General features: G+C 32.8%; 1 protein-coding gene across 6 annotated transcripts in view; it reads right to left on the reverse strand.

Annotated features, from left to right (window-relative positions):
• Positions 1-2,422: 2,422 nt before the first annotated feature.
• LOC128205481 (sodium-dependent phosphate transporter 2-like) overlaps positions 2,423-25,854 on the reverse strand; it is a 45,867-nt gene continuing 22,435 nt past the window's right edge. For all 6 annotated transcript variants that reach the window (XM_052907145.1, XM_052907143.1, XM_052907144.1 and 3 more), the window contains 11 exons: positions 22,920-23,060; positions 22,326-22,411; positions 21,633-21,729; positions 20,912-21,031; positions 15,468-15,530; positions 14,910-14,981; positions 13,129-13,320; positions 12,273-12,382; positions 11,680-11,801; positions 10,829-11,014; positions 2,423-10,145 (listed from right to left, as the gene is read on the reverse strand). In XM_052907145.1, the coding sequence (XP_052763105.1) occupies positions 9,908-10,145; positions 10,829-11,014; positions 11,680-11,801; positions 12,273-12,382; positions 13,129-13,320; positions 14,910-14,981; positions 15,468-15,530; positions 20,912-21,031; positions 21,633-21,729; positions 22,326-22,411; positions 22,920-23,060 (1,427 nt within the window). In that variant the 3' untranslated portion in view covers positions 2,423-9,907. The remainder of the gene's footprint in view (positions 10,146-10,828; positions 11,015-11,679; positions 11,802-12,272; positions 12,383-13,128; positions 13,321-14,909; positions 14,982-15,467; positions 15,531-20,911; positions 21,032-21,632; positions 21,730-22,325; positions 22,412-22,919; positions 23,061-25,854) is intronic.

A 25,854-nucleotide genomic window follows, 5' to 3' on the forward strand; every position in this document is an offset into this window, starting at 1 on the left:
ACGGATTCTCACCATAAAACACAGATTCCACAAATTCTCCCCATAAAACACAGATTCCACAAATTCTCCCCATAAAACATTGATTGCACAAAATTCTCCTCATAAAACATTGATTCCACAAAATTCTCCCAATAAAACACAGATTCCACAAATTCTCCCCATAAAACATTGATTCCACAAATCTCCCCACAAAACATTGATTCCACAAAATTCTCTCCATGAAACATTGATTCAACAAAATTCTCTCCATGAAACATTGATTCCACAAAATTCTCTCCATGAAACATTGATTCCACAAATCTCCCCACAAAACATTAATTCCACAAAATTCTCTCCATGAAACACAGATTCCACAAAATTCTCTCCATGAAACATTGATTCCACAAATCTCCCCACAAAACATTGATTCCTCAAATCTCCCCACAAAACATTGATTTAACAAAATTCTCTCCATGAAACATTGATTCCACAAAATTCTCTCCATGAAACATTGATTCCACAAAAATTCTCTCCATGAAACATTGATTCCACAAAATTCTCTCCATGAAACATTGATTCCACAAATCTCACCACAAAACATTGATTCCACAAAAATCTCTCCATGAAACATTGATTCCACGAATCTCCCCACAAAACATTGATTCCACACAATACTCTCCATGAAACATTGATTCCACAAATCTCCCCACAAAACATTGATTCCACAAAATTCTCTCCATGAAACATTGATTCCACAAAATTCTCTCCAGGAAACATTGATTCCACAAATTCTCCCAATAAAACATTGATTCCACAAATTATCCCCGTAAAACACTGATTCCACAAATTCTCCCCATGAAACATTGAATACACACATTCTCCCCATAAAACACTGATTCCACAATATTCTCCCCATAAATATTGATTCCTTAAAATTCTCCTATCAAAACATTGATTCTAATTCTCCCCATAAAACTTTTGATTTCACAAAATTCTCCCCATAAAACAGAGATTCCATAAAATTCTCCCCATAAAACAGATTCCACAAAATTCTCCCCATAAAACATAGATTCCACAAAATTCTCCCCATTAAACATAGATTCCACAAAATTCTCCCCATTAAACATAGATTCCATAAAATTCTCCCCATAAAACATAGATTTCACAAAATTCTCCCCATAAAACATTGATTCCACAAATTTCTCCCCATAAAACACAGATTTCACAAATTCTTCCCTTAAAACACTGATTCTCCCATGACAATGCTGATTCCACAAATCTCCCTTTAAACAATAAAACCACAAAATTAACCCCATAAACAGATTCCAAGAAATTATCCCCATAAAACACTGATTCCACAAAATTATGCCCATAAAACACTAATTCCTCGTATTTATCCCCATAATACATTGATTTTCCCTTTGAAACACTGATTCCACAAATTTCCCCCATAAAACACTAATTCCTCGAATTTATCCCCATAATACATTGCTTTTCCCTTTGAAACACTGATTCCACAAATTTCCCCCATAAAACACTGATTCCACAAAATTCTTTCCATAAAACCCTGATTCCACAAAAAACTTGCCTTAAAACTCTGTGCTGATATTTGGTTGAGCGAATGATCAGTAACTGTTCAGTAGTTTTGTGGTGCTAATGGACTGATGGAATACTCAGGATGATGAACTTTAACAGTTGTGGAGTGCATACAAAATAGGCACCTGTCCATGAACAGCTGGAACAAGCAAGCGCTCTGAGCATTGTTATGGATGATGAACTTTAACAGTTGTGGAGTGCATACAAAATAGGCACCTGTCCATGAACAGCTGGAACAAGCAAGCGCTCTGAGCATTGTTATTTAAAAAAAAAACACATCATGTAGCAGACATGAACAAATTATAATCTGCAGTCATTGGTATAAAAGGTTCAAAGTGACATTAAATAAAGAAGCAGATAGAACCTTTTGGCTTTCACCCCTCAAAGTATATGTTGACAAGTTCATTTTTGCGATCAACTGTTAGTGAAGCAAGCACAGGCCGAAATAAATGGGTACAAGTTTATGTTGACAAGTTCATTTTTGCGATCAACTGTAAATGAAGCAAGCACAGGCCGAAATAAATGGGTACAAGTTTATGTTGACAAGTTCATTTTTGCGATCAACTGTAAGTGAAGCAAGCACAGGCCGAAATAAATGGGTACAAGTTTATGTTGACAAGTTCATTTTTGCGATCAACTGAAAATGAAGCAAGCACAGGCCGAAATAAATGTTTTTATTCACCGTCAAAATTGCTCTACATAATATGGAGCTACATTAAATAGGGTAAATCCTCGACCGGCATTGGGACACAAATACGTACGAACACCAAGTAAATTAAATCCTCACATGTAACAGTTGACAGTTTGAGGTCAAAAATGAAACAAATAAAGAAAAACAAAAACCAAGTCACCTTTTTATGTTTTATTTCACAGTACATTTATGTAAAATGTATTTCATTTTATTATCTTTTTCAAAAAAAAAAAATAGTATCAAGCAATCACCAATCATGAGTTGACAGAGGACGGACCACGTTTTGTCTTGCTTTGAAAAACCCTTAATACTACGCATAGACATGATAAATGAACGAATACATGATGGTAAATGAGCACACTGTCAGTTTGGTATTTTGTAAACATAATATGAATTATATTAATTGGTGCGAGTGCGTTTCTTATGAACCTTCTGAGGTTGTTTAACATTACAATATAAAACCATACTCGATACCTTCATAATGTTATGCATTAAAAGTTGCTGTTGTTGGTAAAATTGTTGTTGTTGTTTTGGGTAAAGTTGTTGTTGATGTTGGTAAAGTTGTTGGTGTTGGTCAAGTTGGTGTTGTTGGTAAATTTGGTGTTGGTAAAGTTGTTGTTTATAAAGCTAGTAATTTAGACTCAATACAATAACCATAAAAAATTTATACATTTGAGTATGAAAGAAATAATTCAATTCGTATTACAGTGATGGAAATGTTCGAAGAAAATGATATTGCTTCAATGCCCCCAACATGTGATGTCTTTAAAAAGAGTCTCTCTCTATCAAACTGACAGCGTGCCCAATTCACTAAAAATAACACATTATATGGGCAACATAGCACATATTTACGCACCAATGAAAATAATCTAAAATAAACAGCAACATGAGGAAAACAAAGATTCAAAAACTCCACACAAATGATGAAAATCAAGGAAATATTTAAATAAGTATCGATGATAATTTATTAAAGATGATACATCTACACAATCATACAAGGCCAGGGTGTTGAACTTGTACCATGTGTAACAAGTTCGTAAGCGAGATTTTTATGTGTGGACAATGGCAGATTTTAAATCAAAAGTGAGTTTGAAATGTAGGATGACAAATTCTAAAAATGACAACACTGTCCATGGGAATACATAGATATTTCACTTAGCAAGACAGATTTAAACATGGCATACATTTAAACATATTGAAAGAAATGATTGCATTCATATATAGATCTTATTGTTGAAGAAAATACCTTTGTATAGGCCCACAGGCTGCAGAAACAAATTATTTTTGTTTATTTTAGCCTATATGTATATATACATATAACAAAATAATTTGTTTCTGCTCCCTGTGGTATAGGCCAACTTACTATAGTCAATAAAAGGCCATTCATGATTGCATTAATTATCAAATACAATTAATGGGCCAATTGTTAACTTTCAGAAGTTAACAATATGATTAACCTCATTGTCGTTAACTTTCAAATATTTACTGTTCTGGAAGTTTAACTGAAACACTTGTGATCTGCAGAATGTTTAACTAGATTTGACAAAAATGTATCCATTTAACTTTCCGAACAGCAAAGATATGAAAGTTAACAACGATAACGTAAATCACATTGTTAACTTTAACAGAGTTAACGATCGGCCTAATGTTTCCTTTTAGTAAGAAAACATGACTTCTTGAAAGTCACTACAAGCATCAATAAATCATTTGTTTTTTTAAAGAAACTTTTCTTCTGCAAATATTCAGTGTTGTATAGATTGCTTTCAAACTACTTTCAAAATAGTGCAATGTATATAAATAATTTAAAATATATATTTTAAGCTATATTTTTTTCACTACAAAAGCTTGAACACTTAGTGTGGACATAAATATTGGTGTTGTAATGCCACAGACTTGTTTTATGAATACATTTGTAGATTGACAGCCATTTCCGCTAGTTTCGACATGGCAAGCATAGCCGGTAAATACCACCATTATAGCAATTAGCGATGTAAATGCAACCCTGGGTACACGTAAACGAAAATTCATTGAAATCTGGAAGACCTTTTTCTTCATGAAGACACCAAAACATGAAATTAAAATTGGCGAAGTAAATAGATCATAAAAAATAACAGGTAAACATGTATCGTACCGTATTTGTCATTAAAGACGCATATGCCTTATTTAAAAAATGCAAATGATCTTCCCCTGGGCTATTTTTAAGTATTACACAGTCTGAAAAATGAAATGCACAGGGCACATCTATTGGAACAAATACGGTTAACATAAAACAGCTTTGTGAACATTTTGTAAGTTAGCAATTTAACTGAAACATTTCATTTACTCAGCCTGAGTATATTTATCAATTATGTATCATATAAAAATCAATCAACCAAGTTCATATTTGTATATACTAAATTGTTCTGTTTATTTCAGAACTAAAATGTGAGCATTGGAAAAAAATACATTCATAGACAAAACAAAAATGATATGAGATTTCTTTAAATGTTTACATCCAAATCAATGAAATAACATACTTACAGAGAAATGGATAAAACAACCTGCACTACACTATTTTTTTTTTTATTTTTACTTTTTTATATTTTTTTTCTTTGATTTTGATTTTAATGTTTTTTGGTGGGAACTACATGAAAACAGCATATTTTTACTTTTTGATTCTACTTTGCAATGAACTAACATGAAGAATTCTTAAGTCAAAAAAATAAAGCAAGTGATTCTTTTCAATTAAGATAGTAAAATCACATTTAATCACTACCGGTATAAAATTAACTTCAACCAATTATTGAATTTAAAAAAAAAAATCTATTGAAAATAAAGAAAATTATCTTTATCGATTATTGAAAACATAAAAGATGTGTGTTGATGCCAACATAATGTATTATTATTCTTTTCAAAAAGTTGTATAATCACAAAATACTGAGACTGCATTCAAAGTAGTTCATTTTTTTTATACATTTTGTTCTTTTTTTATCACTATTTTTCAATTTTTTTTTTAATTTTTTTTTTAACTTTAATAAGGTTATAAATAAAAATAAGACAGGTTGGTATATATACAAAAATAAAGATTTCGCACAAACAAATAGCCATGAATAGAAACTAAAAGCACAATTATTGCCTTAATAAAGGACTGCAATTGACACATACCGGTATAAAGGAAAACAAATTATCTGAAAAACTAAACAGAACATGAATCAGTTTTTTGTAATTTCAGATAAAAACAAATAACACGTAATCAGGAGACGAGTTTTTTGTAGGGTAAGTAAGATTTAAAAATGCGGGCACTGGCTTTGCAGTTAATTACTTGTAGAAGAATGACACATTTTTGAAGGTAGTCCATGAAATAATCATTATTATTTTCTGTATGTCTCACTTTTTAATGCTGAAAACGTGTTCTATTCAGAAATGCTTGATTTAAAAATCTTTAACACTGAACTGTTCCTTAACTTAACGAATTGCTTACAAAAATATGCTTAAAACAATATTTTAATGTTAGCAAGGATATACAAATTCATAACATACTGTGTCATTAATTGAAAAATAAGTGTCCTGAAAAAAATAGATGGATTACTCAATACTTTCATATTTGAATGTAAACACATGTATATAAAATGTTTGTAGATTTTTTTCGAATTTATTACATTTATTATACATCATCTATATACCGTACCAAAATTTGTATTAATTTATAATAGGATTCAAAAAGACTTTTTTAACATAAATACACTTTGAATCAACAGGGACCAACAAAACGCATACATTAACCAAGTAAAATAAAATGCAGTAAGTGACTCAACATTAATATTATACAACTAAACCACATATTTTTGTAAACCTTGTAATAAATAACTTAATAAGAACAACAATTATACTGCAAGCTTAATTCATTATTTCACCAGGCAAAATAAGAAATTAAGAGCACATAATTAATGAACAAAGAATTTTCTTAATTACAATAAACGAATCAAGATTTTATTACTGCATATTCTGAGTTCCAAATCTTATTTAGTGGTCAACAGAATATTATGTCTAATGGGAAGCCAGTATTTTTCCAGCATATTTATTTCATTAAATCATCAGTCAGTCATCATTGATTTTAATCAGGTGAAGCACTTTATATAAACAGTGGCTGGCCTTGTTAGTGAATAGTTTACAAAATGGTGTATAGACCACTAAGCCATTAATTGGTATAACAATTAGACTTGGTATTGATATTCAAAGTAAAAAATCTTAAAAAGGAACAGAACTCGACCACTCAACCATCATTTATAATGTTCTTTGTTAATAAACAAGCAGATATATTTATAGCATGAGGTTTTCATGGGGGGAACAAATCATATTATGGAATGTGACCCTTAATTGACCGCCTACAAAAAATAGCTGCTAACATATACATAAACTTTCCAACAAGCTTTTATAATTCTGAATTGTCATGCTGAGGGATTGATATGTCTATTATGATAACTAAGCATTGTATTTCCCTACCGTAAATAGGGTCGGAATTCTGGGGCATATATATATTAATAATTCCCCAAAAGAATTTTTTTTCAGGAAGTGGTTGCAAAATGCCCAATTCTTAAAATAATATAACTCGACATTTTGTCAATGGACTGTTGTTAAATATTTTCTATAGGTGTATTTTAGCATTAAATTTAAAGTGTGAGCATTCTTAAAAACGATTTTTAACAATATTTCAAGCATCGATGTATCCAAGATATGTTTTATTTTCGTGCCACCATTTTTACAATTTGTAGGCCCAGGCACCATTTGCAAAAAAGTGAGGAAAAAAACAACAAACTTGCTAAAAATAGCTTAACTTAATACTGGTTGAATTTCATTTTTTACACATAAAACTTATATATAAATATATACACAAATATCAATATACTGGTATATATATTACATACAGATTACTAAGCAGCTACCCATAAATTCTCCGCATAATTTATTCTTTAAAATACTTACAATGTATTGCAAAATGGTAGCTTAGTGCCACACACAGTTCGATAGGCCTAGTTGGAGCACTTAAAAGCAATGCTGTTGTTCTAGTTATTGACCTTATTTTTGTGTCCAATCCATATTTATGTAATTATCTTTATAAATATATTTAAGGTAATCCATTGATTGTTTGGATACAAAGATGTGCTAGTGCACTTTAGAAATAAAATTGTGATTGTTTCTATGTTGAATTTATATTCATTAACAATTCAATCATTTTTGCATGGACAACATTTTTGAATCAGGGCTATTCCAGTAAAACATATAACCCCTGATGGGAAGACAATTATTTGAATAGTATATAGGTGGGTGTCTTTTTCCCCCGGTTAATTTGGACTCCAAAAGGGTAAATTGCCCTCCGTATGGGGGTGGCATTATTTAAAAGTGCCTTCCTCCCGGGGTTTATATGTTTAAATGAAATAGCCCTCACACCATAATGTTGCTTCTAAAAATATTCAAACATAACATTTTGCATACTTAAAATGAAACTTTACCAGTAGCAATTACTTTAATTTATGATGGATGGTTTACCTTAAAACAATGCAGTATTATTATTTGAACAAGGTGGCACAGTTCACTTGTTTTTGTGTTACTTTCTTGGCATCACAACAGAATGTGCTTGTAAGTAAACAATACACTTTAATACATACTTTGTGCACAATAAAATAATGTTCCAAAATAAAACGTTTTCACCACCTACCTAGCCTAGTTCTTATGTCAGCTTTTTACAGTAACCACAAGATACTTAGTGGTCTGGCATTATCAGAATAACAACTAATTAAGGAATGCCGCTGTCATTGAAAATGTATAAATTATAAAGAGGTGACTAGTTGTTCACTTCCATGCTGCCAAAGTCATCACTATGAATCATTGTACAAACAAAACATATAAATTATGCCGTTGAAATAACTGCAATTTCATACGTAAGGCCATCATCTACTACCACGGTACTTTATTCCGTTTACACTTCATACATAGGAGAGCGTAATAGTGTATCTGGGGCCGGTTTCAATAAAAATCACAGTCAATTTGAGTCTCAAATTGAAATTATCTTAATGCCTGAAACTCATTTTTCTTAAAGCGTTAGTAACGCTTTTAACAATTTAACATAAATTTTTCGAACGTAAATGTGAAAAGAGTGATCTGATCTTTTGTCAGCAATCTTATATCACTGGTTTCGAGACATGAACACAAAAATTGTCTAATTCCAAAACAAAAAATTAAAAAGTTGTCAAAATGGCCAATCTGTGAGAGTGCAGCTTTAAGCCAGTATTAAAGATGGACACAAATTCATGAGAGGAAAAAAATGTGTTGCCATTTGTGATGGTCATAAATACAGATTATTGAATTCATGACTATGATCCTGTATTAAATCTAGCCAAGTGGTATCCAACAATGTTACAGACCCGATCGAGTTTAAAGGTTGCCAGGCTTGTTGAAGATAAAAATTTACATTATCCAGTTTGTAATTTTTCTATGAAAGGGTAAATGCTCTTAGATAAAACATCTAACTTCATCAACAACAAACATCTGTACATGTAGAGATAATGTTTAACTTGGTTCGTTCAGTATGAGTTATGTTAGGCTAAAAACCATACAAATTTACTTCAAAACATGTGGAATTGTAGATCTGGCTATTAATCTCTTAACAAAAATCATAGTTTTAAAGATAAATAAGTTATTTAAAAAAACAATTCAACAACTTATATAAAACATCAGAAAATAACAGAACAATATTCAAGCAAAAATCAATAAAATCATACACACATAACAAATGTCTATGAAATACAATGCAAACTTCCACGAATTTACACAGCTTAACTTGAACAAAACACACATACACACACAAAAAATGATTTCTTACAATGGTTTCTGAGCAAATGAAATAAATAATGTGTTATTTTCTTGATTTCGTTGATTCCATTTTTCCAAAATATCAACAGAAATTTGACTCAATATCGCAAGTCATTGAGCCATCAATGGCTGTTGATATTTTTTTCTAAAACATCAACAGACCTTAGGCTCATCTAAAGTTCTTACAAATGGATAAAAGAGCTTTTCACTCTTAAAGCCATGGCTGTTGTTTTTTACCCCTGAAACAACAAGAGCCTATTGGCTCATTGAAGATGGTTTTCGAGCCCTGGATGATATCACACATGACATGATGGCAATGGTGATTTACCACTTTTTTCTCTTGAATTGGCAGGTTTTGTTTATTGAGGTTAGCTCGTCTTCACTATAAGTCTTTCAAGCACCGATTAGTTTTTACGATTACATTTAGCATTTTCCATCTTCAGGTTAATGATGTTCGTACCTTATAATTATGAAGTCATACAAATTTCACCATATGTCGTTCGTAACTCTTATATAGTCCTATAGTCACCGCAGCCTGGGAGATTGCGCGATTTTTTCAGATAACTTCAACTAAGAAATGAAACGCAGCCCAGGAGGAAATGGTGATCATATACGAACCCCGCTCAACAATTAAAATGAAACACACCCCATGATTCCTGGTTATGGGCAAATGAACATATCACAAATCGTTTGAACAATTCAACAACTGAATGTCGTGATCACTTCAAAAGAGGTAGAGAAATGATCTGCACATCTTTCTGTATTTAGATTCTAGAAGACTCCAACCCAGATTCAGACCAGTTCACGTAAACCAGCCATGAACGCAGCACTCAATCCACCCGCTATAGGCAGGGTCACAAACCAAGCGATAATGATGTTCCTAAACAACTTCCAGTCGACGCCGTCCCGAGACCGGAACCAGCCTACGAAGACGATACTGCCAACTTTGCAGTGCGTTGTTGAGACGGGGATGCCGATGTTGGAGGCCAGAAGGACAGTCAATGCAGAGCCAACCTCAATACAGAACCCACTGAAACCAGTAAACAATTGATTAGCTATATTATTTTTATTAATGAAATGTTTTAAATGTTTTATATTGTAAATGTTTTTTTTTCATACGTTTGCAGTCATTGAATTTAGACTTTTGAATGAACAAGCTGAAATTCATATACTATTGCTTGGAATCAAACTTTTTAATAAGCCCTGCTATATAAAATTTAAAATTTTAGCAAGCCCAGTAGACATTTTACCAGTGCAGGGCTTGCAGGCTTGTGTTAATTTTACCACTGCTTTTGAAAACAAATACATACATATTGATTGAAAATCACTTTCGATTTCTAATTTAAACATTTACTGTTTAAAATGAACCAATGCATGATAATTTTCCCATTATATCAGGGTAATAGTCTTTAATGTTCTTCATGTAAATTAGAATTGTAAGCTATAAGACATTGACATGTCCAACTTTACGAGGGCAACAGTGGTCTTTGTGTGCGCCTCTCACCCAAGAACTTGTGGGTTCGATCCCCACCATCTTTGCCTCTCAAAAAGGACATAGCTCTAAGTTCTGCTTTGGAAACTAACTTTAAAGTGATTCATAATCAGTTTTTAGCTTTTTTTCACAATCATGTTACATTAAATTAGAATATTCAAAACTTAACAAATGTTCCACTTTTTAAGTGCACAAGTATCGAAATCAAACGTCCCACTCACCTAGATGGAGTAATCTTAGTTAGATCTTCGCCCAAGGTTTTCATCACTCTTCGCCCGAGAATCCAAAGGCCCAGTGAAATACCCAAGCCGCCCAATAACAAGATCCATATGGGCACTGGGGCTTTCTGGGCGGCACTGCCAGTTGTCGCTGTGATCCACAGGGCTACCAGTGGTCCAATGGCATTGCTTTGGAGTAGAGAGAAACAGGCTTGAATAACAGATTATCATGAATACAGCACCGAAAAGCAAATGCCAATACTTGTGAGTTCATGTCCTAATTCTTCGAAACATCTGAAGTCCCTTATACAGTGTGTGTATACTATGTGATAAATAACGTCAACAATGCTACATCGGAAGGCAATTATTTTGCTTGAAGACTTTAAACAAAGATAACTTTACTATTTCTTCACCATTTTAAGTGAAACATAGCACAGTCCACCCAGCTCACAGAGCCCCGCCTTTGGTCTTTTACCAGAGTTTGATTGAGAGTTTAATTTCTTAAAACACTTCAACAAGACCTTTTACAAAACCGCCGCCTGCTGGAGCACTGTCAAAACATTATTTTGGAAACAGGTTTATCCAAGTGTTTGAGGAAACTGATCATTTTATCAAACTTCACTAATAAAACGAAGGCGGGGCTCTTTGAGAAGCTTAGACTGCCCTTTGTTCCATTTAAGGGCCTCAACAATTATAAGTCGAATTTATGGGCCTTTACATATATCTTGCCTTACTGACAACATGTGTACCAAATGAAAAGAAAGTTTCTTTTTTCACATAAATTTAGCCCATGATTTAAGAAAAACCTCTTTAATACATCATAAAAGTAATGAATAAGAAGACTTAAAACCTACCTGACGTCATTCCCACCATGAGCAAACGATCCAAACACGGCCGTCAGAACTTGGAGAAATGAAAACAAGGACACCGTTTCAGGGGTCTCCTTGATCTTGTTACGGGCCAACTCTCGCTTTTCCTGCATAGAAAAAGGTAAATATGGTTATAAGACATAGTACCCCATTTCCCAGTGTCCTTCTAAATCTTGTAAAAATGACACCTTACATACTTTCATATTTATATAATAGTTAGATGACATGAATAACAATCTTAATGATTGAATAATGAAAATTGACAGTTTATTACATCTTTGTCAACCCCCCAGTGCTTTTTGCTTATTTAATATTTTTCACAGCCAATTTCACGCCAGAAATTAAGGGAAACATGATTAGTTATTCAACACTATAAGTTTATAAGCTGACACTGAGAAAAAAGACCAACTATTGTTATTTTTGTTCAAATTGGACCAACTTTTCCCTCCTTTTTGGGATGAAATTTATGTATAAAAAATTGGGAAAAAATTATCATTTTTTCTTCGCTAAATTATAACTTAATAGCTCAACAACAAATGTAAAAACATTCCCCCCCAAAAAAAACACCCTGTACTCACATCTTCGCTGATGTCGAAACTCTCGTCTGTTTCTATGCTGACCGAGCTGCCGGACACATTAACTACAGGGTTTGTCACCCCATTCTCCACCACAGGAAAATTGCTGGCACCTGTAACCAGAGTCAATAATTATTATAATACTTCGTAAAATTACACAGCTCCAGATAAAATTTGGTAACATGGCTTTAAAGGCCTCGTTTAATCCTTCTACTAGTGCCCCCACCCCCCAAAAAACATGTATAACCGTGTACACAATGTCTGTGTATTGATCTAAAACTAAATGCCTAATTTTCTTATCAAATCACTGATCTGAATATCTTGCTGTTCAGTTTTGGTGGTTTAATTATAGAAATGGACCCTAAATGGCCCTGAGCCAACAAAGAAATAAACAGGAAATTGGCCCCTACTGTGACACCAGTGCAATTAGCAGGAGATGCACAGCAGGGGATTATCATGTTAAACATTCCTTAAACTAGGCCTTTCACAGCAGAATTTATTCCAAAGCGTATTGCTGGCGCTTCTGCTGCAACAGTTTTTACATAGAGTCAGAGAGTGAAAATGACAATGTTAGAACAGCTTGTGAAAATGATTTTTTCTATCTTAACTAACTTCATGCTAAGATTTTCTTCAAAAATATGAAGAAAACCAAGATAAAATGGTTCATAAAATTATATCAATAAATCATTTAAAATATTCTAACATTTTCACGAAGCCTTAGATCGCATTTCAACGAATCTGTACAAGTCTCTAAGAATAAAACAAAACAAAACAGTTTGGTCATAGTTTTTGCCTAGGAGATGAAAAAAAATCCCAAATGGGCAGAAGATTCTCACTCCTACCCCTACAAAGTACGAACCTTTCTCATGCACCTCTGGCTTAATCAATAACGACTTGCTGTTCATACTGATTGATTTGCTATTCATACTGATGTTCGACTTGCTCTGAGCAACGCTAGCGACCCCATCATCAACGTTCGAATCATGTATTCCCAGGGGTAGCTTGGTTTTTGCAGGTGTGCTGCTAAACTTTGGCTCCAAACTGATGGGGTCTGAAATGAAAAGGGTGTTGGCCATAGAAATAAGAATACAGATGGGAAGTTCAAAGCAACAAAGATGTGTTCAAGACATTCTGACTTCCTGTTTTACAGCCGGAAGAATCATTCTCATTACTTTTTGTTCCTTGTCCGTGAAATTTGTCAATTTTTTTCCATTTCTATACAAATTTTATCAGCATTCACTCAGGCTGGTGGGTCTGACGAGTTTTGCGAACTCGTATGTTAATTAGCTAGTGGTAAAATAGTAACATGTTATTTAGGCCTGTCACTCCAAATACAGAAATAGGGTCATATACAATATTTACACTATATTATCAAATATTCTATAATTTCTTCATAAAAGCTGAAAAGTCTGTTGGGTAATATATTCATTTATCAAGCATACATTTTAAGAGTATTTCAACTTAATAACAGGGTTCATACAACCAGACTGGCAAAAAAATCAAGAAGATTTAAAGGAATTCAACAGATTTAAATAGCAAAGAGTTACTAGCAAAGCGTTCAATAACATCAAACCATTTCTGTAAAGATAGAACTTTTTTATTACAGACATGGAAAAGAACAAGGGAATTTAAGGACTATTTTAAAAAAAAAGTAAACAAGCACTTTACAAGCAGTTTTCAAGGCAAAATAAAATTTTAAGTAGTTTTAGGGAGTGTTTTGCAAATTTAAAGACTTTTCATACAACACACTCTATACTACTTCTGAAGTCAGTGCAAACCTTAATAACTAACTTTGAATTTATTTCATGTCTCACTCATACTTTAATTTTGTATTTAAAAATTGAACAAGAAACGCTGCAATATGATGAAACCAGGATTCCAATGATTCAATGACTGACAGAAGAACTTTGTCCTTTATTGTATGATTCAGTTTCAACAGATTTGTTTTTTTAATTTTAGTAACATTTACCTCAACTTCTATGGCCAAAAATGCAAACTCATGGAAGTCCTCCAACAACTCTTTCTAAATACTAAGTTTAGTCAAGATATGTCAACCATAATTTAAGTAATTCAGTTCCAACTGTTATTTTTAGTAACAGTGACCTTGACCTTGAGCCTAGGGCCCCTAATGAAATCCAATGAAAGTTATCCACAAACTCTTATTATACTTCAAGTTTGGTCAAGCTGTGTCAACCCTAGCTTAAGTTATTTATTTTCAACAGTTTTTATAAAAAAAATTATTAACAGTGACCTTGACCTTAACCCTAGAGCTCCAAAAACAATCCCATGAAAGATATCCATAAACTCTTCCTATGTATGAAGTTTGGTCAAGATATATATCAACCTAAACTTCAGTCATTCTGTTTCAACCATTTCTCCAGCTATAGTTTCAGTGACCTTGACCTTGACCTTAGGTGCCCCAAACGCAATCCCATGAAATGTTTCCTTAATCTCTTCCTATAAACAAAGTTTGGTCAAGATATGTCAATCCTAACTTAACCTAAGTTATTCAGTTTAATAGGCGAGTTATACACCGCCCACCTGTCTGAACAACGACATTTGGTTTTCTAATAACTAGGTTTCACTATGTTAAAACTGGGTTAATAAAGTAGGTTGCCTTTGAAGTAAGGGAAAACTAACCAATATTTTCTTTTCCTTTCAGCTGTGACAAGTACTGAGCCTCCTTGGACTGTGCTGTCAGTGTGTCCTGGTCTGGAAGAACGGACAAACACATCTTAGCTAAAGAGAAACTAGGCTGGTACACATTATTCAACACAAAACATGTTTATCCAATCTTATGCCAATTTTCGAAATTGTCATCATCAAAAAAAACAATGACAAAAAAGTGATTGTATGATCATTTGTTGAAAAGACAATGCCAGCATCAAGTGATTTTTTTTTCAGACAATTTTACTGTCAGTGCTTTTTCATTTGGGAAAATAAGCGTGATAGCTCGTTAAGCAGCGTGCCACAGAAGCAAAACTGGCTTTTTAAGCCCCTTTGAGGGCTCTCCACCTTCAAACTGCAAACTGGAATGTCAATACTAAAAAAATAAAGTAACACCCAAAGCACTGCAGTTGAGACTTATGCAAGTAAATTACAATATATAAATATAAAAAAAATCTGGGCTCCTGGAGCCATTTATTTTGATGAGCAAAATCCCACAAATCTGCGGACAAATCACATCGCTCAACTTACAGTTTTTATCGCTTTCAATCAGCCCTTCCTCTTCTTTCTGCCTCACAAGAAACTGAACATGATCTGGAAACAGAAGAATGCAGTGGGTTAAAATATTTTTCACATTTTGATTACGAACAAGAGAACCACAGGTGGCTTCCAATGCTCTTCTGTTTTTTTCTTTCTTATTACAAAAGGGGTAATAAAAACAAAACAGTAACAATAACAGTAATAAATTAGATTTATCAAGAGTTATGGAACTTGCTACACATGGGCATACTGTCGCTGGCAACATGTGTACTAAGTTTCATTCAAATAATTTGAACGCTTTTTTACTTGCGGAAATTTTTTTCAAACTATTGCTGGGGCCTAAAAAAAATAATTGTTTGGTTAGGGTTACATCCTTTTCAAAAATATGTAGGGTAGGTAGGCTTCTTTTTTTTTTTATTCTTTTTTTTTATTAGGCTTAATATAAGAATGTCATTTTCATCATTGGAGAATAGTGTTAAAGTAATCTCCGGTATTAACATTTAAGGTTTTAAACTCCATATTTAAAAACCAAAAAAAAAAGAAGATTTTTTTTTTTTTTTTTTTTTTTTTAAGTTTTTCATTTTTTTTCAAACTGACTATAAAAACAGTAGGGTCGGCGCCTAGGTAGGCGCCATAGGTAGGGTCGGGTAACCCGAACCAAATGTTTTTTTTAGGCCTGGCCAATGACAATGAAAACACCTAGACTAAAATAAGATGACAATACCTCAATCTTATAAACCAGGCGAAGCTTAATGAGCTAATCCTGGCAAAGAAATAACTTAGTGCATGTAAGCCATGGCCTAAGAAATTCGTCGTCCAAAAAAGTGGTACAAAAAGGCATGTTTAGTGTCAATTGCTGACTAAAGAAGTCCAAAAATATGGGTTAACTGGTCAGACTTATGCATGCAGTTAAAATTTCAGCAAGTTAATTACCATTTCAATCAGCCGAATTGATTGTTTTTGTTCATAAAACAAGACCTGAGCGATGCAGAACAAATTGAAACAAGCATTTAATTAAATACACTGCATATCAGACTACAAATTTACATTCATATTAATTGACATCGTCTTTAAACTGTTTCACAGAGTAAGCAGAAAAAAATAAGGTCAAAAAGGCTGTCAATGAATGCAATCAAAACATTACAATGCCAGTGCAGTATTTAATGGCTGCATAGGCCACACCAAAATTAGTTTAGAAAAAAATAAATTCTTTGAGCTTGATGAAAGCCATAGCTTATAGAAACATGCTCGAGTCCGTTTCCTGGGTAAATCCAATACTGGTGTTCATTTTGAAAGGCCAGGAGAAAGGACCCCTGTTGGGGGTCGAACCCACAACCACACCGAAGTTACTTTGTTTCAACTTTAAGTAAATGAAAAAAAATCCAGTTTTTATTAGTTTTTTTAAACATTTATTTTTAAGTTACATGAAAAACCACTTTCTGTCTCAGACCACTTCAAGGAGACTAACAATAGTAAGTTTTTATATAAACTTTCCTTACGGTGAGGTGCATGCCTAAATTATACCCAGAATGGAGCATATATATTATAAATGGATTTTAATTCAGGTTAATCATCCTAAATTAAATTAAATAAAATTATGCATGAAAATAACTGTTTCACCCTCAAATCCTCCTTTCTTTAAAGATAATGTTTTTTTTTTGTTTTTTTTTAATTATTGCACTTGCTCACTCCATTTTTATTCTGGCCACAATCCATGGAACAAAAATAAATAAATTGGTGAGGCCATATCAATAAAAACGTGACATTTAAAAGCTCAGAGAACTTTGGAACTTCAAAATAATCATGTTATTTATAATTCAGTCAAGCTGTACAAACATCAGTGTATCATGTGTGAGCCATTCAGATTTGTGGGGGAGCTGATAAGTATATTTAAAGCCTCTCACAGAATTCATGTTCGTGAGATTTTTTTTTTTTTTAAATGTGATAAATTTGAGTGATTAAATGAATTGCTATTAATACAAACATTTATATATTAATACTTACTTGAAAACAAAACTTGATTAATTAAATAGGTTAATTTAAGCCTAAAATTTTCTTATTTCTGTCATATTTGTAAGAAAATGTAGCATTTATATTAAGATATGTAGAGTAAAATAAGTCTAATTTAAACCTATAATGATTAAGACTAACAGCCATGAATTACATTTAAAGCATGCAACCTCGTGGGCACAAGGCCAGCCCATGTTGGCTTCAACAATCGTTAAATACCCAAATTAATTTTTACTAATAATGGATTTTCTGAACAAGCTGTGTCATAGAGAACTTTGGAACTTCAAAATAATCATGTTATTTATAATTCAGTCATGCTGTACAGACATCAGTGTATCATGTGTGAGCCTTTCAGATTTGTGGGGGAGCTGATAAGGTAATTTAAAGCCTCTCACAGAAATCACTTTGAGGCCTTTTTTTTTTTTAAATGTGATAAATTTGAGTGATTAAATGAATTGCTAAGTAGATTTAGGGCCTCTCACAGGTTATGTTTGTGACATTTTTTCCCCAAAATTTTTATGTGTTAAAATTGGGTGATTTAATGCATTCCTTTGAACAAAAAAAGTAATATATAAGTAATAAGGATTTAAAAAAAAATGTTAAGGTTAACATCCACTAAATTACAAGGCAGTATGTTTAGGGATTTTTTTTCAAAGATAATTTATGTCAAGATCATTTTCTTGCAAATAGCGCTATTTCTTGTTGTTATGGAACTTTATTTTGACCGTTTATGTTAAAAAAATGGGTTTATTGTGGTTTTTTTTCCATTTCTTTTTTTTTTAAATAACTATGGTCGGCTGCTTTTATAAGGTAGGGTCAGGTTATCCGAAACAAACAATTATTATTTTTAAGCTTTAATTAAAAATGAAATGGCATTCTTTTATACTTTTTCTACAAAATGAATTATTCCTGTCATATTTGTATAAAAATGTAGAATTTATATTAAAATATGTCGAGCAAAATAACCTTTAATGATTAAGACTTAAAGTCATGTATTACATTTGAACTCACCTTGTGCCCACGAGCAGAGCGCATGTAGTCTACACAGGTACAATACCAAGATTAATTTTTATTAATAAGAATGGATATACTGAACAAGCTGTGACGTAATTCGTAATTGCTAGTTACCTGTGAGCAGATGTAACAAGATTAATGTGATAAAACAATGTACATGGATGCAATCACGTTTCTTCACTCATGGCCTGTACTGTATAAACTACACCGTGCAACATTTTACCTATGTAAACTTCTTTGTTTTTATCTGATAGCCATTAAATATCATGTAACAAGATTAAGGTAATCCAGCCATCATAAATTCAAAAAAAATCCTGCTAATGTTTTGTTTTAAAATTAAAAAATATTAAGTTAGAATATATTTTTTTTAAGTTTTCACGGATGCATTTTTTTTTATATCGGCATTATATTATTTAAGAAACAAATGAATAAGATTGGAATTCAGTCATAGTTTAACAGTTTTTTTACTTCCCTTTAAAGCTGCACTCTCACAGATTGAACGTTTTGACAACTTTTTTATTTTTTGTCTTGGAACGAGCCAATTTTTGTGAAAATTCATGGAAATCAATTATATAAGACTGCTGATAAAACATTAGGTCGCAAAATTTTATATTTAAGTTCAAAAATTGATTTTTTTATGCATTTTTCTTAAACCGTAAGAAACCGTTTAAGCCATAAAATATTAATTTTCGAATGGAAATATGAAAATCTGTGATCTGATCTTTTGTCAGCAGTCTTAAATTATTGGTTTGCAGATATTTACGCAAAAATTTGCTCTTTCCAAGACAAAAAAATAAAAAAGTTGTAAAAAGGGTAAATCTGTGAGAGTGCAGCTTTAATATATCATCATTACAGTAGCGTCGTTATGGTATTATTAAAAAATTGTGATCCATGCAAAATTAATACAATGATTAATCAATAAAAATTAAAGATTCACTCTTACTCCCAAATAAGATGTACCACAATTTATATAATTGTTTTTATTTATACAAAATAATGAATAAATATCGAAAAAATAAAATGGTTCCTATGAAGGATACCATGTTCAATTTGAAAGAAAAGTGCAGAAAACACAGTATTTATAACTTACATGTAGTATATAGCTGTAAATCTTTTAGCTCTCAACAGTCATTTTAAATATTTGTGCATTTTCAGCTATTAAATACACGGTTACAATTTCGTTATCAGTAATTAATATTTCTCATAAATGCATTATTTAGTAGTTTGTTAAAGGTTTATCACTTAAAAATTTTGTTTATTAGACATATGTATGTATTGATTTTAAATAAGAGTGTCACTTTAAACATAGAAATTGGTTTATCAATATGAATTACACATAAAAACAATCCAATGTTAGTATCTAAAATCAACTAATACAATAATGGATCTTAATGATAAATGGTTAACCTTTACGTACAAATCAATGTGGTAAGGTATACAAAAAAAATGTTGATGCGTACTTTTCCAAAATGTTCATATTCTTATTGCATTTAATCTGACCGTATGCAAGAACATTCATGTAGTTAACCCGATTAACTCACTTGCTACGTACCCATTTCTTGTGCTTCATTAAAAGAACATACAATTAGCTTGTCTTGTTAGGAGAACTATTTTTATTGGATGTTTTCATTGTAATCAGTTCTGGTACTACTTTGATAGTTCAAATTTGCTAACGGCAATCCAATCAAAATACAGCTTATGAATACATTACATTACGTGTGAACCCCCAGATTCGGCTTGAAAATGCAGACATCGCGATTACGGCTATGAACTAGGCCACAAGTGCCCTAGTCCAATTATGCAGGCATGTGGCTTTTGTTCTCACTATTCATGTTTACACTATGTCAACACCATTGTTTTCATCCGATATGGTTTCTAAATGCCATTGAGTATTTCGCATAACAGACATTGTCAAATTTGATTAGAGCCAAATGTCATCAGACAGTATATAAGAAAATCTCACGCTTATTTTCAAACATGATCACATCATATAGGATTCTGACAACTGATAATCAGCTTGTCAATCCTGAAAATAGCAGGGGAGGAGGGTCTGTTTTAGGGAATATAAGGGATTTATGCCCAAAGCAGTGTGAAGGGACTTAGACCCCCTTTGAATGGGTTTTATAATAACCTCTTCTCACATTAGTTTTTAAGACATAGTTTTGATCATTCTAAGACTTGTACATTGTACTGATCAAGCAAAAAACAATCTTTAAAACTGTGTACGATAGTCTGAAGTTAAAAGCACTCAATCCTGATTTCAGGAGTAATCCTGAACTTCAGAAACCCTGCCTCATTTTCACTAAGGTTAAAATGACTGAATTGAAATCTGTGGAGAAATCGTATCCATGAATAAAACGGGTTTTCTTTTCGAAGAACAGAAAAGAAAAGAAAATCTTTGATTTACTTACTGGTAATTTTCTGCCTCTGCCATGGGACGATGATGAATCTCACAACCATAGCAACTATGGCGGCCGCGCCGAATGTAATGATGAATGTCCCATACAGCGGTATCTTGTCGAAATGTAACACTGAAATATACAGGAATTTGGCTACCTGCAGAAATGTTAACATGAAAGAGCCTTAATTTATAATATGTATGCTTTTTGATGATTTATGGAAATTTATCACTTATGAAAATAAAACTGTCCTCGCTCACTTGATAAATTAGAATCTGCAATTCTCACTCAATCAGATATCTTCATGCTGAAGAAGGATAAACTAAGCTTTTTAATTTGACTTATTAGAAACTAGGAATACCACAAATTATAGATACAATTGCCTGCTGGGAGCATCCAATTACTTGAATGTGAATTTAGTCCAATTTTGAAAATACAAGGGCCATAACTCTAAAATTAATTGTGCGATCTACCTTTTGATCAAACTCAGTCAATAAACATTCCCAACTTAGTTTGGTACAAGTTAGATAATGAAATATTGAATTAAAACATTGAATTGTGCAATATTTGCCCATTGTCATTTATATAATAATGAACATGAGCACCAAGTTGCATGATTACAACTTAAATAGTTATAATAACTACCTAATTTAACCATAACAATGTCAGTTTGATTTCATTATAAAAGTGAACATATGTACCAAGTTGCATAATAACAGTCTTAAGTACTCACGCTGAGATCCCTTGTAGAAGACTGAGAAGAAGTTGATGGCAATGGTGAGCCCGTAAAACAGAGGTAGCAACATTAGGCCAGGTTCCAGGGGTTTCTCCTATAATACAAATTGGTCACAGTTCTGATTTTATTTCTTCATATTTACCTTACTTAGAATACAACCTACATTTTCAGCCAATGGATTTGCAGATTGGCAATCATTAAGTACTAGGCTTAATCATGAAGAATTTGAACTTAAGCAGGTGTTTGAAGGTCAACCTACTGCCACTCATCTGATACACACTCCCTTCGTCAAGATTTTGCATTGACAATGTGTTAGCCAATAAGGTGGTATTCTAAACCAGTCAGCCAATAAGGTGGTATTCTAAAACAGTTAAGATAACCTGAAGTAATATTTCAATAATTAAGAAGGGCTTATTCACTATGCTCACTCCACCCATTCAAAATCATTAAAATGTGATCTTACTATAACTTAAAGGAGCATTCTTTAAATTAATTAAAAGTTCTTTTTGTCTTAAGTGAAGTTGTTCTGAACATCCACTCTTTGACTCTCATTTCGTTTCTTTGACAGGATTTCATTACAGAATTAAGAAGTTAAAAAGTAAAAATAATTGTGGCCTCAATATTACATTTTTGCAGCCAGAAAGACTTAAATGTAATTCAATGTTTATTATTTCACTGAATAATACATACCTTTGAGAGGACCATTTTGAAGAGAAAGAAGAATAATAATGTTGAAATGCCCCCTGACAGAAGAGGGGAGGCAAACCATGACCCGACTGAAACAGAAATACAGAGTTGTCTTACATGATATGAATATGATTATTTGCAGCTTTTTATAGCTTGATTTATGTCTATCTTTTTTCAACGATTATCCAGATAAAAAAAGCAATTTGGCTTCATGAAATAGGTTCCTCTAACACGTTTCGCTCAAGATATTTTGAGAATTTGTGGTAAGATTTGGAAAAATCTCCTAACCTATATTGGCTGAAACAAGGATCATAAGGTTTTATATTGAGCTGATTGTTCAGAACTATGATTAAGTTAACAATGAGATTAACATCATCGTTGTTAACTTTTAAAGGTGATTTATTTCCGGATGTGCTCGTATATATTTAAATATAAACAAGTACAAAGCTGAAAAAGTTGTCACAAATATAGCTTAAAATATAGCAGAAAATTAGCGTATCCACTTAACATACAAAGCAGTAGATTTCAAAGTAAACAATGATGACGTTAACAACATTGTTAAACTTCACAATTGGTCCAATACGTGTAATGACTCACCGATCATGCCGAGCTGTTTCCAGTTGACCCCAGACACCCCGTGAGACACCAGAGAGAAGCCAAGGGTGGCTCCTACAATACTGTGTGTAGCCGAGACTGGCAGCTTCATGAATGAGGCTACCAACATCCATATACATGAACCTGGAATAGACAGTGGGCGGGGTAATGTACCAGGCTTAAACAATCTAGAAGTCAGACACCCAATAAGCCACCAGTAAAAAGCATAGGGTCGCTTCTACAACACTTTGTATTACTAAAACTGGCCATATACATGATTCTGGAATAGACAGTGGGTAGGGTAATGTACCAGGCAAAAACTTATGGTGGAGTTACGTACCAGGCCAAAAATATCTAAAATTAGGAGCCTCCAGTGAAAGCTGTGGATTACCTCTAAAACATTGTGTAGCTTACATTGGCAGCTTCAGCAATCACCAGTCAAAAGGGCAGCATGGTGATGGCCATGTGCTCAACACACCACGTGGAAACACAACTTTCATGAGTATTGCGCAATATGTCTCAATTATGACATCAGATTACAGTGCCCTCAATCTATGGTGATAACGTGATATAAGGCGGTAAAAGAGCAATTGTGAAAAAGGCATCACCCAGTTAAGGAAACAGGGCAATAAGAAAAGGGACAAGGGCGGACTACCCTCAAAAACAGGCTATCTGGAGCACTGCCTCTCATTCTCCGGAGACAACAAGACATCCTTGTGACAGATTACAGAAGCCATTATAATGCAGAATCTGTGATGAGATGGTCCTCTTTACCGGGAAGTCCTCTGAACACTTAATGTACAATCAATACTCTCTCCAGCAAGAGACAATGCCTTATGTAAACCATTTATGAAAATTCAATTTTGTCCGCAAGGAGATTAGGATGGGAACAAATGTTTTGTTTTACCAGTCGGCAAATTACTTTTAGCTTCGGGACATTAGTTATGGTAATCAGTTTAAGCAAGTTTAAGTAAATTAATGAACCTATCGTTAACAGATGCTTAAATATTGCATTGAATTTCAAAGTGAGAGGGTGCATTCAACTACTTTAGTACAATTGTACGGAAGAATTATGTTTGATTTTAAGTTAGTATTTATGCGATAAAATTACAGAAAACTTGACATATGATATATAATAAATATTCCTTAGGAAAAAAACCTTAAAGAACACTTTCAACAAAGAAAGCGAATAACAATATAACAATTCAAAAACTGGTCAAATCTTTGGTTTGGTTCAAGTAAGCCAAAATGTCTATGATAAGTTAAATTTAATGAGGCAGTGGCAAATAGATAGAGTCGGTATGGTGACCAGAATAAACCTTTTTTTAAGGCCAAATAATAATAATTTACCAATTATCAAGTTTTCAAGTGGACAACTTTTTTTGTATACAATTGCCTGCTGAAGTCCAGAGTCCAAAACCAGCATTTCACCTAGATTTATACTATTTCAAGATTGTTAGACATTGGACATTTCAAGTTTAACAAATTTACTGCTATTCATGAGCCAGACAAGAATCACTAACAATTGTGACTTCCGTTACTGAAATACTTATTTTGTTAACTATCCATCAGACATTCAGACTTTGGACTATTAAATGTTCCACTTAGGCAGTCCCAAGTTAGTAATAATTCACAGACACCGGCTGCCACCAAAGAAGCTGCCAGTTTAACTTCTCCAAAGACGCAAAATACAGACTATACTACCTAAGGGACACATTTGTTACCATGGCTGAGATCGGACAAAACCACATTATTTACTGATAATTTTGTGTTACTGGTGAAATTTTACTTCTGTGTATCATGAAAAATTGGTCTGTCTACACCAAGGGCAGAGTAATCTATAATCCTGTCCTCTAATGTGATGAATGGCTACATCTTTACTTTCCGTATACTTCTGACATCATAGTAGACCAATTTATAAACCCTTGACACTGTACAAATAAAATGTCCTGTGCTAGCCACATAGGCATCAGACGAAAAATATTACTATACAAGCAGTTGCAAAGATCTTAAATTGATCTTAAGCTAAATTCAAAAAAAATAATTGCGTGTTTAGTTTAAACATCACAGTAGACCAATTTATAAACACTGACAATGTACACATAAAAATGTCTTGTGTAAGCCGCACAGACATCAGACGAAAAACTGTATGAGCGGTTGCAAAGATGTAAAATTGATCTTAAGCTAAAGCCCCTCAAAAATATTGTGTGGTTAGTTTAACATTATATATTTTACAACAATTGTGAAGAAACTTATGATAACTTATACTAAGTCACTCTTGTTGGCATGATGTTGTGCAAGAGTGTGTGGTCTTGTGTTGTGGGGGAAACCAGACAACCCGGAGAAAACTCGGATGTTATGCTTGGTGCCCATTAACCAAACTCACATGTGCACAGACAGGGAATCAAACCTGGGTCACCTTGGTGCAAAGTGAGTATACCCTAACCACGGCGCTAAGCAGACAACCAATTGTGTGGTTGGGGTAACATCTTTTTCATAAACAGGTAGGGTAGGTAGGTGCTGTTTTTATTGTTTTTGTTTTGTTTTTTTATCTAATTTTATTTTTATAAGTCTATGTAAGAACGTTTAAAATACATTTTAAAACACAAATTTATTGGCACCATACAAATATCATTGTTATAATTTTATGCATTTTTTATACATATGCAAAAGGAATAAAAAAACATTTTCAGTTATTTATAAAGCAACATTCTGCTCTATTAAATTCATAAAAAAAAATTATATTGATTTTTAATCCCTTTTCCATTACTTTTATATCTGTTTTGTTTTGTTTTATTAATTTTATCCCATTTTTATTTTTCTGTCTTGAAAGTTTTATGATGAAGTTTATTCCAATCCATCAGTAATCATGCCTTCTGATCATGACAAAACTGCAAGAAACCTAATAATACCTGTAGAATATCTCGGTGAATGTTAA

The sequence above is a fragment of the Mya arenaria genome, chromosome 10 (assembly GCF_026914265.1).
Source record: "Mya arenaria isolate MELC-2E11 chromosome 10, ASM2691426v1".
Classification (NCBI taxonomy): domain Eukaryota; kingdom Metazoa; phylum Mollusca; class Bivalvia; order Myida; family Myidae; genus Mya; species Mya arenaria.